General features: G+C 41.6%; 1 protein-coding gene across 2 annotated transcripts in view; it reads right to left on the bottom strand.

The window, feature by feature from the left end:
* LOC149300934 (S-adenosyl-L-methionine-dependent tRNA 4-demethylwyosine synthase TYW1) overlaps positions 1 to 18,388 on the bottom strand; it is a 71,113-nt gene that overhangs the window by 29,914 nt on the left and 22,811 nt on the right. The window contains exons 10-14 of one of the 2 annotated variants that reach the window (XM_089484627.1): positions 17,773 to 17,825; positions 15,566 to 15,684; positions 11,552 to 11,661; positions 6,239 to 6,416; positions 4,074 to 4,209 (exon numbers count right to left, since the gene is read on the bottom strand). In XM_089484627.1, coding sequence (XP_089340753.1) covers positions 4,074 to 4,209; positions 6,239 to 6,416; positions 11,552 to 11,661; positions 15,566 to 15,684; positions 17,773 to 17,825 — 596 coding nt within the window. The remainder of the gene's footprint in view (positions 1 to 4,073; positions 4,210 to 6,238; positions 6,417 to 11,551; positions 11,662 to 15,565; positions 15,685 to 17,772; positions 17,826 to 18,388) is intronic. The other variant, XM_089484628.1, reaches the window with a different exon arrangement.

Below are 18,388 nucleotides of genomic sequence, written 5' to 3' on the forward strand. Positions count from 1 at the left end.
TTTTTTTTTTTAGGTTTTAGGAGGGAAGAGGATAGGAAAGAGTCAAGATAAAGAAAATATCTTACCCTAACCTCCTCTGAACCGTGTGGGGGGGCTGGTGACACGGCTGCACTGTACTGACGAAAGCTCCAGCAGTCAGACAGGCAAAGCGCTTAAATGCAATTTTTAAAATTGCCGCCCTCCGGAAGATCCGATTCGCGCATGCTCAGTAGCGCGATCGGATCTTCAGTGGAACGCAACGACACCCGGGCGTGCGTTCCACCTAAACTGCGCATGCTCCCACTTCCTTGCTCAGAAAGGAAGACGCCATTACATCCTCCGTAACGCGGACCGCTACGGAGGGAAGCCTCTCTCTGCTCACCACCCGGGGAGCAATCGGAGGCAACGAAGACCCCCAGGCAGCAACCCGTGTGCCTCACCAGCTGCCGAGATGAACTCCTGTCCGGATCGATTAAACACCCGTCCGGACCGACGAAAGACCTGTCCGTCCCTGCAAGGGACAAGAAGAGAACTGTCTTCCTCCGGTTCGGCCCTGGTTTTTATGGGTAAGGAGGAGGGGTTCCGGGGCACTTAATTGTTTGTTTTGTCTTTAGATCTTGTCCCGAGAAAAGAACATTACCCAGCGTACTGCCACTGTATGTTGGGAAAAAATTGTTACATTCCATAAAACAGCCAGCAATAAGGTTAGCTCGTTCTATGTGTAGTGCACAATATAACAGCGGTTCACACAACACGATTTAGATATCCAACTAAAGCACATGCATCTCAATGAATTATTTCTGTCAATGATTCACATAATTCCTGGTCTGTTTGTGGCCTTTAAAGACTTGAGTTGGGGTGCGGAGCTATTTAACAAAGTTTATCATCTGGCAACCACTGAAGTATTTTTGTACTCTTTCAATGTCTTGTTACTCTGTGTTTGATCCGGAGTCTCTGGGTTCAGTACTGCTTCTCTGGGTCTCTCTCCTCTCTGCCTGTGACAAGAGACGGGCATTCCCCACATCCACTCCCCAATCAATTCTCATCTCACTTGCAATCCAATTAATGTTATCTGCCATTTGTGTTTAGCCTAGTTACCCGACAAAGGCACTTGCTCAAAAGAGCGTGAGCTTTGAGTAGCCTACATATCTATTATTTAAATGTTTAAGTCATATACACATGCACCAGCACAGCCAAGAATGTATTGGAGTATCGCTTATGGGACCCTAGTAGTAGCTTTGCTTAAAAAGTTTTCACTGTACGGAATCTGTTTAGCTCAGCACAAAGTTCTCAGCACCATTGAAACATTATGCCTATTTCTACATAGAATTGCATGTCTCCGTTCCAGATAAAGAAAGAAAACAACCCGTGATTTCCTCAGAGTGGAAAAAGAAATTCTCATTGCAAGAGTTTGTCTTTTAAACAGATGTTGAAATTGTATTTAGCACAATGATCTCAAACCATAATTGAGTTATGAGCCTTTCACTAAATGCCTTCTACATTTATCCTAACTTTTATACTTCTGCTTTCCAAGCAGTCCTCTACTGTAAGGCAAAAAATATGGATTACAGAAATGCCTAGCTAAGCAGACACACGTCAAGTAATATTAAGAGAAGACATACATGTTGCCAGTCAGCAATTTATTTTCTTCACTGTCGAATTTTAGTGGCAGGTCTCTTGCTGTTCTCCAAATACTGGGTTATGAACGGACAACAGCGTTCCCAGCATTCAGTTATTCCCAAGCAAAACACAATCTTAAAAAATAAAAATAAACCAATCTGTCCTACAACTGCCAATTAGTTGATCATTCAAGATATTTGATTTGTCATGTAATATTCATATAACCAATTAGCTTCAGTAATGAATGATAGCTCATTCCTGCCTCTAATTGGCTACTCCAAGCCAATCAATAGTGTGAAACATTGGACCATGAGCATAAAAGCTGCAGCTACTTCCTATATGTTTAATTAATTTGCATTCTTTGTTCAGAAGGCTGCCTGGGAAACTGGTGTCCCTTTAGGTGAAACAGTTTAACTAAACATAGGGAAAGTACTAGGGCTGCAACTAACGATTATTTTAATAATCGATTAGTTGGCCGATTATTTTTTCGATTAATCGGATTAAAAAAAAACAATATGCAAATTTTTCATTTATTTAAAATAATTTTATGAACTGGATGTTAAAAAACAACTTAAAATTTACATTAACATTCTTATTTTGTTATGATGTAATAAAAAACAATATTTTCAAAGTACAAGAACCCAAACACAATATTTATGAAACAAAATAACCCCAAACATTCTGAAAAGAGGTGGACTATTACTGTTCAAGAAACTTTGCGCCCAGCCCTGGCACTTTGCGCCCAGCCCTGGCACTTTGCGCCCAGCCCTGGCACTTTGCGCCCAGCCCTGGCACTTTGCGCCCAGCCCTGGCACTTTGCGCCCTGGCACTTTGCGCCCGGCACTTTGCGCCCGGCACTTTGCACCCGGCACTTTGCACCCGGCACTTTGCACCCGGCACTTTGCACCCGGCACTTTGCACCCAGCACTTTGCCCCAGCCCTGGCACTTTGCGCCCACCCCTGGCACTTTGCGCCCACCCCTGGCACTTTGCACCCAGCACTCAGTACTTTGCCTCAGCCCTGGCACTTTGCACCCAGCACTTTGCACCCAGCCCTGGCACTTTGCACCCAGCCCTGGCACTTTGCACCCAGCACTTTGCCCCAGCCCTGGCACTTTGCGCCCACCCCTGGCACTTTGCACCCAGCACTCAGTACTTTGCCTCAGCCCTGGCACTTTGCACCCAGCACTTTGCACCCAGCCCTGGCACTTTGCACCCAGCACTTTGCACTGTGCCCCTGCACCCAGTCTCCAACTCTGCCCTGCACCCAGCCCTGCCCCCACACTCACACCCTGCACCCACTCTGCCCTGCACCCACACTCACACCCTGCACCCACACTCACACCCTGCACCCACACTCACACCCTGCACCCACACTCACACCCTGCACCCACACTCACACCCTGCATCCCCACCCCCACTCTGCCCTGCACCCACACCCTGCCCTGCATCCCCACCCCCACTCTGCCCTGCACCCACACTCACACCCTGCCCTGCATCCCCTGAAACCCCACCCCCACCCCAGCGAACCGCTCTGTGCGAATGGAGCCACTCGCACAGAGCGAACCGCTCTGTGAGAATGGAGCCACTCGCACAGAGCGATTCGCACAGACATGAAGAATACTTACCTCCGGAACGCGTCACGTAACTAAAAGAAGGCGGAGACTGCAGAAGCGGGGAACGCTCGCGGAGGTAAGTAAACAACGAATCGATCACTCGATTAATCGATAACGGAAATCGTCGACAACGATTTCCGTTATCGATTATTATCGATTTTATCGATTCGTTGTTTCAGCCCTAGAAAGTACACTGTGTGTATGTATAATATAATATATATAGCTTGACTAGCACACATTCTCCTCTTCTCGACCTTCTGTTAAATGAGTTCTTCAGGCAGTTAAATCAATGTCTTGGTGAAAAATAAAGTTAGACAGTGTCAGGAAGCCACACAAATAATGATGCATTTTGTAGCAGATGTCAGATACGCTGCAGCCCATGCTGAGCTCGGGAAATTGGCCTCCTTATGTTCATATTATCTCATAATAAGCTATGCACCTGCTCTAGCAATTGACCACTTCTTCACTTTGCTGCTCATTTGGGTAATATGAAAGCAGGGGCGCTCTAATTAGTCCAGTAATTTGGCATTACCAGGTCTATTAGGGTTTCTGCAAACTTCATAAAAAAAAAAACTTCATACATTAGAGAATGAGAAAAGGAAGAATGCAACACAAACACGTGTAAATCTATTTGTTCTGCATAATGCATCAGAAAAGACACATTGGCATAACGGAGACTAGGTATGGAAGCAAAAGCTGAGCCAATGGATGGCTACACCTCGAGAACTTACAGGATGATTAAAATACTGTCACTTATAAAGGTGTCCTTGAGAAGGTTGGTAGTAAGAACAGCTACTTGTGTCAAGTAAAACAATGCAGGGGGGGGAAAAAAAACAAAAAAAAACAAAACTTTTTTTACCTTTTCTGCCAAAGCCTTCAAGCTGTCAAGAAATCTTTGCCAGAAATCTTTGAAGAGTGGGCGATCAATTTTCTTAAGGCTGTCTTTAGTACTCGCATCTACACTCACATATAGCTGAGTGACCGGCTCCAGGCACCTAAGAAATAATTTAGAAATGAGAAGAAGGTGGAGAATTTTAAACTATTATTAATCCCGTGTTATTCTATGCACCTGCGTGTACAGGATGGATCAAGCACAGAATGGTTACTTTAATGGCACTTTTGAACAAAAGGTATGACTCGATGAAAAAAGTAATTTTGTGATCAAAGCGCATTAAAAACAAACCTGTAGAAAGCAAAACCATTATTACAATGAAACCCAACTGCACTGCAGCAGGAGCTCTCCAAAGTGCTGAACAGAGAAAAGACTAATGCAGGAGCTACATTTCAAAACCACAAGATTGTCTATAAATGTAAAAACAACAGACTGCAATACCTTGGGGTAGCTATATCAAGTATAAATCAACAACAAAAAGTAAGGAGGACAAAGTATACTTACCAAGCCATTCCTTAAATGAATGTATTTACTGGACAACATGTTTACAGCCAAATAATACCCCACTAGACATCATTAGCTTGGACTTTTCCCATATACATACTCAATTTTCAACAGACTCTACACTGCCAAGAGTGGTATATTTGAAAGAGTGTGCATCTGCAGGGTGCAATACTTTCACTAGGGAAGTGAAACAGAATGAGCAACTAAATTCTACCACAAGTTATGCGGTTTTAATGTGGGATGCTACAGCACAGGCACAGGTTTCACCAATGTGTAACAGGAGCCATCTTAGACTGCTTTTTCTTCATCTGTGAAGACATCAAGGCGTCTTTCCTACAGTGTGTTAGGCAATTACCTCACTAAGCACATGCAATGTGATTTAGGGATGCACAGATATATAGGTGGTCGAAACGTATAGCATTATCTGCTAAACGGCAAAACAAACGAAAAAAAACACCGAAAATAATAATCCGCAGGGGCCCTGCCGCTTTCCTCTGTGTTGCTCAGCAGCGTCTCTTGCTCCGTCGAGGGGACGCAGGAACCCAGCGGAGTTAACGCGCGTCACCTCACGTTACTCCGCTCCGTTATGTTACGTTCCCTTGGGCAATGCAGAGGGAGACAGCGGTCCCGGAAGATCTGCTGTTCAGGGAAGGGTGGGGGGGAGAGTGTATGAATGAGTATATGTTAATGAATGTTTGTGATGAATGAATATGTATGTGATAGCATGGGTGTGTAAGAGGGGGGCACAGGGAGGCTGTAGGTTAGGGGCATGTATTGGCTTGCTTGAGCAAGATATGAGTCACATTCCTGTCACACTCCTATCATGCAAAAGCAGCCACAGTAGCAAAAGCTAGCAGAAATTACACTATCATGTCCAGGTTCCAGGATGAGTGTGACTGATGTTAGCAGTTGCTGTTAGCAATCACACTCCTATCATGCCCAGACAACCAGTACATGCTGGACTCTGGGAATGATAGGAGTGTTGTGTTCATGAACCTTTAGTGGAAGCGCTAGATTGCTTCTGGGAGAGGTTCACACTGCAATCAAGCCCAGGTTCCAGCATGTACTGGCTGCTGTACTAGCAGCTAACATCAATCACACTCATATTCTGCCCAGGCAGCCAGTACATGCTGGACCCTGGGCATGATAGGAGTGTCATCCTATCCTACAAACCTATCCCCACATTTCATATACATGGTGTCATTCAATCACACCGACTCCTATCATGCCTAGGCAGCCATCACATGCTGGAACCGCTCAGATTCCATCATACACCAACTTCCTGCACATTATAGGAGTTTAATTGCAATATATATATATATATATATATATATATCTATCTAACTACTGTGAGTTTTTTTATTTATTTATTTCCAATTTTAGTGTGTTATTAAATTTTATTTAATAAAAGTGGGTTTTATTTTCTTTTTCTAACGGGGGGGGGGGTCATTTTCGGTTTCGGCCAAGCGCATCCTGAATTTTCGGTTTAGAATTTTCATTTTGGTAAATATTACAATGATGTGGCACCAAAATACATTTCAGTATGGTACTTGCCAACAGCCAAACTCTGTAGCCCCAGTAATTGGTCTTACGTTTGACAAGAGGTGGGTTAAGTTTAAGGTGCTTACCTTATTTCCTCGGGGAACTGTGCATTTGTAACTAGAAAGCTGGATATTCCCTTGTGGTGAAGCAGCTGAAGGAACCTGTTGATCTCTGGATACATGATTGGTTCACCTACCAAGGACAGTGCACAATGTTTGACAGCCATCCCTTCTTCAAACCTGTCCGGTTTCACTCCTGGTACACCTGAAAATATCAACCCCAATACATTAAACAAAGATCTACTAAAAGGGTAAATAGTGCAAATTTTGTGTAAGAGGTCTTCTACTATATGGTTTCTAAAACATGACATGTGTTGTATCTATCATTATTTAAAGAACTCAATATGCCACATCTGGCTTTCAAAAATAATTGTGCCACTGGCTCTCTCTCGTTAGTATAACATAACAGCAACAGTGCCAGCCACTGAGCAGCAAAGCAACACAAGGTCTGATGACCACCAGTGTGATCAGCCCCTAGTTTTGTGGCAGATGAGCTGCTTCTCTCCAAACCTGCCAATAAACACCTAGCCGGCCCGGTCACTATGCACTGCTGATAATGATGGGATTGAAAAGGGAACTTTGTGTATGGAGTCTACAACATTCTGGCTGTATTGTAAAAAATAAAAAAAGAAATTACAAGCAAAGGTTCAATCAATTATAGGCTTCTGTGGTTCTCTCAGAGCATCAAGTCAATAGGACACCACTCATCAGTTACATTAATGTGGGCCTGCCTGACAGTTATTAATAAATCTAACAAACCACTTTACCCCAAGGAATGAGAACTTAGAAGCAGCTTATCTGATTCACCAACCAATGCTGAGACAGATCCCAGAAGTGGTACTAATTCTTTACCGCAGGACAGAAAATACCGTAGATTTATCACTTCCGCTGCACTATTAGCAAGTGCTGCAGAAGGACATTTTTAAAACTGAGCCTATTTTATGCCCAGAAAGAATACAGAAGATCCTTTTGACATTTTAAAACAGAAGTGAGCTAAATATCAGACACTTCTTTCTTATATATTTACACCTTATTATACCAAGTTGACATACTGCAAAAAAAATAAATAAAAGCAAAACAGATCACTGTATTTTCAGTGTACTGCACTCCAAATAAACCTCACCGATACAAAGTAGTGTAACCAAAACTACCACTCAGAGAAAGTCTTCAATTAAGGAAAAGTATTTATTTTATTGAATAAACCGTTCTTACATTCAGTAACGAAGAGGGAGAGGTTTGTGTATGAATAGAAATGTTGTGGGTATGGCATGCAGGTTTATTTATCTGTAGTTAGAGCACAAATATCTCTAAAGTAATATATATGTACAGTATCTCGCAAAAGTGAGTACACCCCTCACATTTCTGTAAATATTTTATTATATCTTTTCACATGACAACACTGAAGAAATGACACTCACCGACAAAAACATGATCAGTCTATCATTTTAATGGTAGGTGTACTTGAACAGTGAGAGACAGAACAACAAAAAAATCCAGAATAACGCATTTCAAATAAGTTATAAGATGCGAGTGCTTCTAATCTCAGCTTGCTACCTGTATAAAAGACGCCTGTCTACAGGAGAAATCAATCAGGTTCCAAACTCTCCACCATGGCCAAGACCAAAGAGCTGTCCAAGGATGTCAGGGACAAGATGGTAGACCTACACCATCGATTATGCAATTTTTTTCCCCTCGGTCTGGGGCTCCCCGTGGAGTTTCAGTGATCATGAGAATGGTGAGAAATCAGCTCAGAACTACACGGGAAGATCTTATCAATGATCTCAAGGCAGCTGGGACCATAGTCACCAAGAAAACAATTGGTAACACACTATGCCGTGAAGAACTGAAATCCTGTAGCGCCCGCAAAGGGCCCCTGCTCAAGAAAGCACATGTACAGGCATGTCTGAAGTTTCCCAATGAACATCTGAATGATTCAGAGGAGAGCTGGGTGAAAGTGTTGTGGTCAGATGAGACCAAAATCAAGCTATTTGGCATTAACGCAACTCATGGAGGAGGAGGAATGCTGCCTATGAGACCAAGAACACCATCCCCACCGTCAAACATGGAGGGAAACATTCTGCTTTGGGGGTGTTTTTCTGCTAAGGGGACAGGACAACTTCACCACATCAAAGGAACGATGGATGGGGCCATGTACCGTTAAATCTCGGGTGAGAACCTCCTTCCCTCAGTCAGAGCATTGAAAATGACCGAAAACACACGGCAAACGAAAACAAAGGAGTAGCTCAAGAAAAAGCACATTAAGGTTCTGGAGTGGCCTAGTCAGTCTCCAGACCTTAATCCCATAGAAAATCTGTGGAGGTAGCTAAAGGTTCGAGTTGCCAAACGTCGGCCTCGAAACCTTAGTGACTTGGAGAAGGTCTGCAAGCAGGAGTGGGACAAAATCCCTCCTGAGATGTGTGCAAATCTGGTGGCCAACTACAAGAAACGTCTGACCTCTGTGATTGCCAACAAGGGTTTTGCCAGCAAGTACTAAGTCATGTTTTGAAAAGGGGTCAGATACTTATTTCACTGAGTAAAATGCAGATCAATTTAACTTATTTGAAACATGCTATTCTGTTTCTTTTTTGTTGTTATTCTGTCTCTCAGTCAAATAAGCCTACAATTAAAATTATAGACTGATCATGGAGAGTGAGAGAGTGTGAGTGTATATTATATACACACACACACACGTGTCTCTAAATGTACTCTGTTACATGGAAACATGTGTTTAATCATTCCTTCCTCAGAAACAGACATTTAATAGTTTAAGCATGAACACTATTAAATGCATGAATAAGCAGTGAATAAGGGACTAGGGAACATTATTGGTTTCCAGTTATAGAGCTGGTTAGTTACATTAAGAAAAATCACTGGCTGTTCCCAGGACCAGATTACAATTAAAAGAAACATTCTTCTTAACCATGCAAGAATGTTGTCTCATTAGAAAGATAGGTTTAAAAAGACCACAGTCAACTATTTCCTAAATTTACAAACCAATACATGAAAGCTTGAGTATACATTCCTATCATAATGTCATGTTTAAAGCTATTATAGCATTAATCTATGAAGGACATCTTTTTCTTTAACCAAGGTAAGCGACTAATATCTTGGCATTTTTCTCCATTGTTCACCTGTTAGTTGGCTGATTAATTTTTTTGATTAATCAGATAAAAACAAAAAACATTTTTTGTTTATTTAAAATAATGTAATGAACAAACTGGGTGTTAAAAACAAACATCTGAATAATAAAAAAAATTAACATTAACGGCATTAACCATTTCATCTCCATTACAACGGCATTTCCTGAATTCCCTTCTTATTTTACCGATATAAAAATAACAGCTATATTTTTTTTCGTTTATTTGCCAACCTGCCCCCCTGATTTGCACATCTGACCCCAGGCTTGCCACTCTGCCCCCTGATATGCCTTATACCGCCCCTATATGCCACTACACCCCCACATATGCCTTATACCTTCTTATATGCCACTCTTTCCCCCTAATATGCTTTATATCCCATTATACCAATGTGCCCCCAGATATGCCTTATACCTTCCTATGTGTCACTCTGCCCCCCCAGATAAGCCTTATACCTCCCTATATGCCACTCTGCCCCCTAATATGCCTTATACCCCCTCCCATACTGCCTTATATATCATTATGCCAATGTGCCCCCCCCCTGATATGCCACTCTGCCGCCCCGGATATGCCTTATACCTTCCTATAAGCCACTATGCCCCCTGATATGCCTTATACCCCCATCCCATACTGCCTGGTGTCTAGTGGGGGGAAGCCAGTGAACCTCTGCTGCTGGCCGGCACTTTTGCTAGCGCTCCTATGACTAAGCACCTGAAAGTCATGTGACGCTGGTGCTCCATTGCAGAAGCCCCGGCGGAAGTGAAGGGCAGTAGCAGTAGCGGCAGTTGTCTGCGCGATGCACACAGACAACCACTGCTTCTGCCCTCCACTTCTGCCAGTGCTTCTATGATGGAGCACCAGAAGGTCATGTGACGCCGGCACTCAGTCATATAAGCCCCAGCGGGAGTGGAGGGCAAAAGCGGAGGATGTCTGCGCGCCGGCTGCCAGAGAGGAAGATCCAGGTCCCCTGCAGTGCTGCGGGGGATCTGGATCTTAGTGTTCTTATCGAACCTCTATATTTTCAGAGCAATCGTTAACAACGATTTCCATTATTGATTATTATCGATTTGTTGTTTCAGCCCTAGTGTGACCTAAACAAAAATGTCATCTAGGTGATGCTTAAATAAAAAATTACAACATAAAAGGAGAATCGCTGCTATAAGTATGGTTGATTATCAGACTGTGATTATTCTAATTTCATGCGCTGTCTGTTTTAGCTATTCTTAAATCTGTTATTATATTATCTGCCTTAATGGGCACCATGTGTGATCTCCCACTAGATTACCTTGAATAAGAGTCATATTATAAAGTGGGAAATAACAAATGTTTAATGATGCGATGAAACCCAATATATAACTGAAAATAAAAATGTACTGTTTAAGATGCACAGAAAAATATTTATTGTACTGGGTGGACATTGCTTGCCATGAGCCATTCAACACTAATGTTTACAACCTCTCCTATGACTAATAAAAGTAGAACTATGTATTGCTAAATCCTAGGAATTTTCCCTAAGGATTTGCCATTAGGAGATGGAGGAAAAAATATGCATTTTAGGATACCAAATAACCCAAACAAAAATTTTTTTTAAAAAATAGCGATGTGTTTAAAGAGCTGCTTATGTACTTTTCACAAAGTATAGTATTAGCAAAATATATCCATAGTATTGTTAATTATCCAAACTCAGCCCAGAAAGAAAATCTTTCCAAGTTTCAAGCCATCAATATTTTCTCAGTGCTTAATTATGAGATCATCAATAGGCCAAGGTCTTCAAATGTCCTTCTTGCCCTGTGATGAAAGGTTAACTGCCTTATACACTTTATAACTATTTTACCTTCTTTGAGGGCTAAGGAAAATAATTTCCAACTAGAAGGTAGATGTAATGTAAGGAAGTTTTACTTTACTGTGAGGGTGGTAAACAAATAGAACAGCCTCCCATCAGAAGTGGTTGAGGCTAATAATGTAATGTAATGTAATGTAATTGAAACAGGCATAGGAGAAGCATAAAACTATTTTAAACAAAGAGGAGACCAAGGACTGATTAAGGTCGGAGTCTTTACATCAGCAAAACGATGGTAGACAAGAACCATTTGGCCCATCTATTCTGCCCAAATTCTATGTTTCTGTGTTGAGTTGAACAGTACTGTGTGTATAAAATCGAACAGAAAAAGCCTTGTTGGACACGATTTGGCAAACATTATACCTCTGAATTGCTTAATCATATTTTGGTGGTTCTCAATAGCCTCTTTTACAATCATTTCAGGCTGGTCCATTTTCCACCTCCACTCTGTTCCCACTGGATTTGTATGATGTCTGGAAAAAGACACAAGATGTTTAACACATGTTGCACGTCAATGTTTTAGCTAGTATTAGAAACATGTTTTGGAGTTCCCAATATTTGAATATAGATGGCCAACTTTGCAAAGGAAAACCACTGTTGACAGTATCTTGACTGCTAACGGTGTTTGAAGACAGTAGAGAAAGTTGGATGGGCACGACAGCCATCACATGAACTTAAATCCATTTGAAACTAGACAGGTCTCTTTAAATTACATGGATCTTTCATTTAAAGTACTTTAAAATAAATTCTATGTTGGTGAGGCTGTAAGGAACATTAATCTCCCCCCCTTAACGCTTCCATTATTATTGCTTTAGTTTCATCTCCAATTCATTAAACAAAAAATGTATATTGGCAAACATCAAATTAATCTGCCAACACTTTCTGGTTTACACAATATGTCTTGTAATTTAACTTTGAAAGTCAAGTAGATAAAGCAGAAAAGTTTTACAATTCTGTGTATTCAAAACCTGCTGAAAAAATAAATCTATTTTGATATCTGCTTGTTTCACAGATGCAACGATGTGTTTATTTAAAATAAGTGGTTTGCAGTCAGAGCCGTACACAAACGGTCAATTATTCAAAAACAGGATTATAGATTAATATCCATTCTTTCAAATCGACACGATGGTATTTTGGGTCTATGCCACACAGAGCAATGAGATGACGATGAAAGACGAGACCGGAGTACAATGAGTTATTATTCAACTAACTTGCTGCAAGCCTCCCAGTGCTGATCAATGCGTCCTAGTGATGAACTATTGGTATTATCAGATCCCCTGCACAGCCTAATGGTTACCCCGTAGCAATAACATGAACGGTTAGACATACTCCAAAGCAGTTGGTAAAGCACATCCAGTAGAATCAGCAGCTCTCATAGTTTGTTACACGACTTTTGCCCGGAGGCTGCTGTCAAACTGGTATGCTAACCGGCACTTCATTTATTTATAGGACCATGGATTCTCCATATCGATAAGAATTCACACACTGCAGAGGAAAACAAGCTTTTTACATAAACAACATCTCTATAAGTAGAAGCTAAACTCCTGCCAAACACTGCAGTGATATAGAACGATGAATAGCTGGCCATAGTTCAACTTTTCTTACCTATTCTTAAAATTGGAGTGCATTAAAACACTAGCTGAAATTAAACTAAAAAAAATAATAGATTGTAAATATATAAAAACATAGAAACAGACTGTTACGGTAGATCCCAACCAAGTGATGTACACCCCAATCTTTCTTGAATTCCTTTACTGTTTGCCTGTACTACTTCGACTGAAAGGTTATTCCACATATCTACTATCATTTCTTTCAAGTAGACATTTTAACACTTGGTGAACAACTACATTTCATTCTACAATTGTCTCCACAGCCATAACTCAACAACATATCCCTGATGGAAAATAGAATTAGACGCATATAAAAATAAGGTAAATATAAAATAGGCTAAAAAAAAAAAAAAAAAAAAAAAGTGTCATAATTGCTAAAGCTAATGTTAATGCCACAAAACATAAAAATGCCTGTGAATAAGAATAATACCACAAAGAACCAAAAAAGTTAATTAAATATCTTAGAGTTGACTTTTATCTTGCAGTTACTTGCAGTCCATCAATCACATACGTTGTAAATAATCTAGGGCTGCAACTAACGATTATGTTAATAATAGATTAGTTGGCCGATTATTTTTTCGATTAATCGGATAAAAAAATTATTTTTTTTTTCAATTTAAAATAATGTAATAAAAAAACGTACAATTTACACTTTCATCTCTTTATCACAATGGCCTCTCTATTCAACCTTTTTATTTTACTGACATAATAATAAGAGCTACAAGAACCCAAACACAGTGTTTCTCAAACTAGGTTTTAATACAAAGTTATTAGTAAATATTAATTCATGTTAACTATTTTTCATATTTAATAAAAACTATGAGAAAAAAGCCTTGTTTAAATTTTTTTTATTTACCAAACTGCCCCTGGTTATGCACATCTGACCCCCAGCTTGCCACTCTGCCCCCATATATGCCTTATACAACTCTTATATGCCAGTGATATGCAACTGAGCCCCCTGATATACCTTTTACCCCCAGATATGTTTTATGCCCCCCTGATATGCCTTATACCCCCTATATGCCCTGAAATTCATAATACCCCCCATACACCACTATAACTCACCCATACACCACTCTGGCTCCTCCCCCTCCCATACACCACTCTGCCTCCTCCCCCCTCCCATACATCACTTTCCCTCCTCCCCCCTCCCATACATCACTTTGCCTCCTCCCCCTCCCATACTCCACTCTGCCTCCTCCCCCCTCCCATACACCACTCTGCCTCCTCCCCCTCCCATATACCACTTTGCCCCCTCCCATACTCCACTCTGGCTCCTCCCCCTCCCATACTCCACTCTGCCTCCTCCCCCCTCCCATACATCACTTTCCCTCCTCCCCCCTCCCATACACCACTTTGGCTCTCCCCCTCCCATACTCCACTCTGCCTCCTGTCAGCCACGGAGGTTCACAAGACACCAGGGAGCCGGGTGAAGAGGCAGAGTGCCGTATGGGAGGGGGAGGAGCCACAGTAGTGTAGGGGAGGGTGGCTCCCATACACCCCTCTGACTCCTCCCCCCTCCCATACACCGTTCTGCCTCTCTACCCGGCTCCGTTACTGACAGGAACTTTCACTGCAGCTTCATAGAAGCCTCAGCGTAAGTGAAGGTGAGTAACGGAGGCTGTCTGTGCGATGCAGACCCCCACCGGCTGACAGAGAGGATGATCCTCTGTCAGCCGGTGGGGGTCTAAACAATGCGCACAGACAGCCTCCGTTACTGCCCTTCACTTACGCTGAGGCTTCTATGAAGTCAGTAACGGAGCCGGGTAGAGAGGCAGAGTGATGTATGGGAGGGGGGAGGAGTCAGAGGGGTGTATGGGAGGGGGAGAGAGACGGAAGTGAGAGACCGGCCGACAGTGAGGGGAATCCAGGTCCCCTGCAGCGTTGTGGGGGATCTGGATTCTAGTGTTATAATCCGATCTCTGTTTGAGGTCGGATGATAATTTTTATAAATCGATAAAAATCGATTCGATTAATCGATAATGAAAATCGTTGACAATGATTTTCATTATCGATTATTATCGATTTTATTGACTAGTTGTTTCAGCCCTAAAATAATCCAATAGAGCGTACACTTATAAGAGCAGGGCCCCCTTCTCTTTCAATATGTCTGGGTGTGTTAATCTTATTGCCAACCTATTGCTACAATGCTGTAGAATTTGCTGATGCTTCATAAATATGTTTACATAGCTTCAAATCTACATCCAGGCTGGATAGCTACATTACAAAAGTCGTGGATGCTATTACAGCATAACATCTCGATTCGGGATGATCACATGAAAACTATTGTTTGGTTATTTGAGTGTTCAGTATGAATAGTTTAATATATTGCTAAAGCTACACAAAACATATAAATAGCTCTGCGTAAGAATGAGAATACATCTCACAAGGCTTGAAAATACCAGTTTTTCATCACTGGACGCATGTTTTACGTCTAGCATTTTTTCATCGCCTATCCGTACACAGCAAGTGAAGAGGAGAGCATTGGATCTCCTCGACAACCTCTGACCAGTTTCCCTCCAGTGGAGGCTAGAACAATTTCTTTTATTTGGCTCTATTTATACCTGGCCAACAGCCTTATAAATAGTTTCCTACTTTGCGTCTTCAGAAAAGGTTTTCCATAGGTCAACCAAGGAGTCGAGCAAAGTTGCCGACACCTTCCCTTCTGTGAACATCAGAACGCAGCGAACATCTCACCGATATGATAAATATGTACTTGTGGCTGACCTATACTAAACGAATATTCTTTCGCTATATGAAAGGTTACCTCCAGCAGAATACGCATTTATTGGCACAAGCCAGACTTGGAGTTGTTTCCATGCAGCGATGACTTTCGATGCCATAGAAAGTGTGCTTGTAACATCCTCCTCTACCCCGTAGCATGGACTGTAAAATAAAGAAATAAATAGAACAAACAGATCAAGCGCAAAAAAAATTGTTTATTCAAGAGAACATTCTACCCACATTAATATTTAAACAGTAAAAGCTACAGTGGCTAACATATCAAAATGAACTTACAACTGGCTCTACAAGCACAAGGCCACTTACTGTAAAAGCCCCAATAAATCTGTGCTACTAAAGACTAGAATATCCACATCATGCGACATAATTTACGATCGAGCCACAATGTGCATCAAAACGCTGCTTTTGTTATGTGTTGGATATATTTAATGAACGGCAAACTTTAGGTCATCATTTATGGAAGAGGGGTTCAATAATTAAAGGCAATACCTTCACTTCTAATTAAAAAAAATGGATATTTTTGCTCCTTAAACTTTCTCTGTATCTGAATTAAAAAGTAAATATAACAGTCCAATATCACAGCTGAATATTAATGTAGGGCTGCAACTAACGATTATTTTAATAATCGATTAGTTCACCGATAATTTTTTCGATTAATCAGATAAAAAAATGCAATTTTTTAAAATTTAAAATAAAAAACGTACAATTTACACTTTCATGTCTTTATCACAATGGCCTCTCTCTCTCTATTCACCTTCTTATTTTTCTGACAATAATAAAAGCTACAAGAACCCAAAAACAGTGTTTCTCAAACTAGGTTTTAATACAAAGTTATTAGTAAATATTAATTCATATTTTCATATTTAATAAAAAAACTATGAGAAAAAAGCCTTGTTTATATTTTCTTTTATTTACCAAACTGCCCCCAGTTATGCACATCTGACCCCCAGCTTGCCACTCTGCCCCCATATATGCCTTACACCTCTTATATACCAGATTCCACTGTGCCCCCTGATATGCCACTGTGCCCCCGATATGCCTTATACTCCTTATATGCCAGTGATACGCAGCTGAGCCCCCTGACATACATTTTACCCCCAGATATGTTTTATGCCCTCCCTCATATGCCTTATACCCCCTATAAGCCCTGAAATTCATAATACCCCCCCATACACCACTATAACTCACCCATACACCACTCTGCCTCCTCCCCCCTCCCATACACCACTCTGCCTCCTCCCCCCTCCCATACTCCACTCTGCCTCCTGTCAGCAACAGAGGTTCACAAGACACCAGGGAGCCGGGTAGAGAGGCAGAGTGGCGTATGGGAGGGGGAGGAGCCAGAGTGGTGTATGGGAGGGTGGCTCCCATACACCCCTCTGACTCCTCCCCCCTCCCATACATGGCTCTGCCTCTCTACCCGGCTCCGTTGCTGACAGGCACTTTCACTGCAGCTTCATAGAAGCCTCAGCGTAAGTGAAGGGCAGTAACGGAGGCTGTCTGTGCGATGCAGACCCCCACAGGCTGACAGAGAGGATGATCCTCTGCAGGAGACCTCGATTCTCTGTCAGCTGGTGGGGGTCTGCATCGCACAGACAGCCTCCGTTACTGCCCTTCACTTACGCTGAGGCTTCTATGAAGCTGCAGTGAAAGTGCCTGTCAGCAACGGAGCCGGGTAGAGAGTCAGATCGATGTATGGAGGGGGGAGGAGTCAGAGGGGTGTATGGGAGGGGGGGAGAGAGACGGAAGTGAGACACCGGCCGACAGTGAGGGGAATCCAGGTCCCCTGCAGCGTTGCGGGGGATCTGGATTCTAGTGTTATAATCCGATCTCTGTTTGAGGTCGGATTATATAAGGAGAGGAGTTTTTCAGAGCATTTGCTCTGAAAAAAAACTTTATAATCGATAAAAATCGATTCGAATAATCGATAATGAAAGTCGTTGACGATTTTCATTATTGATTTCATCGATTAGTTGTTTCAGCCCTATATTAATGCATTGTAAGAACGCTAGAGCAGAGCCCTCCTTTTCTTTGGTACAATTGGGATTTAACAGGTGTTATTTTGAATTGATTGTTAAATATTGTCACTGTCCCCCCAACTATAGCAGCACTAAGAAATCTGCTAGCGCTATATGCCATGTAAGTAAATGTAACCGGCCACAAAATGAAACAGAGGCAATACATTTTCTTTACACCTTTCCAAATACGTACATATAAAAAAATAAACTATACCTTGGTCCATCTGCACAGCTTGACACCCGAGTGACTTCCAATTAGTCTATAACCTGAAAATTGAAGAAACAAAATCAGAACAAGCTGTAAATCCCCTAGATAACTGCTCTCTAAGCAGACAACTGTCTTGCAAGGTAAATCAATGACCATGGCGCTTATATCTCTCCTCCTCTGAATTAAATCTGCAGAGCCCTTGGTATTTTATGCGATTCAAATAGCATCTACATAAAAAGTAGCAAGAAATAAGAAATAGTTAAAAAAATAAATAAAGCCGTGGTCTATTCAGACAAATGGCACAATTCATTATTATTAGGCAGTAGGAGTAGTGAATTATTAGGGTCTAAAAGGCGATTATAAACAACCAGAGACTTCTTCAATCATTTTAGAACTGGGAAATCGAAACTTCAGAGAAAAGTACAGAGTGCACCTGCTGGCTCTATGTGGGACAGCAGTTTTCAAACAGTCGACTATGAACCTGAAGGGTCACTTGTTTTAAATGGAGATTCTATTCTATGGACTCAAAACATTAAGATATGTTAAATTACGTAGTTTAATACTGCTTTAATATGCCCATTTTCTTTTATGTAGCATATATCAAGCACTTACCTATATTCTA

The sequence above is a fragment of the Sceloporus occidentalis genome, unplaced genomic scaffold (assembly GCF_023333645.1).
Source record: "Sceloporus occidentalis isolate IW3139 unplaced genomic scaffold, rSceOcc1.0.p SCAF_22, whole genome shotgun sequence".
NCBI lineage: Eukaryota > Metazoa > Chordata > Lepidosauria > Squamata > Phrynosomatidae > Sceloporus > Sceloporus occidentalis.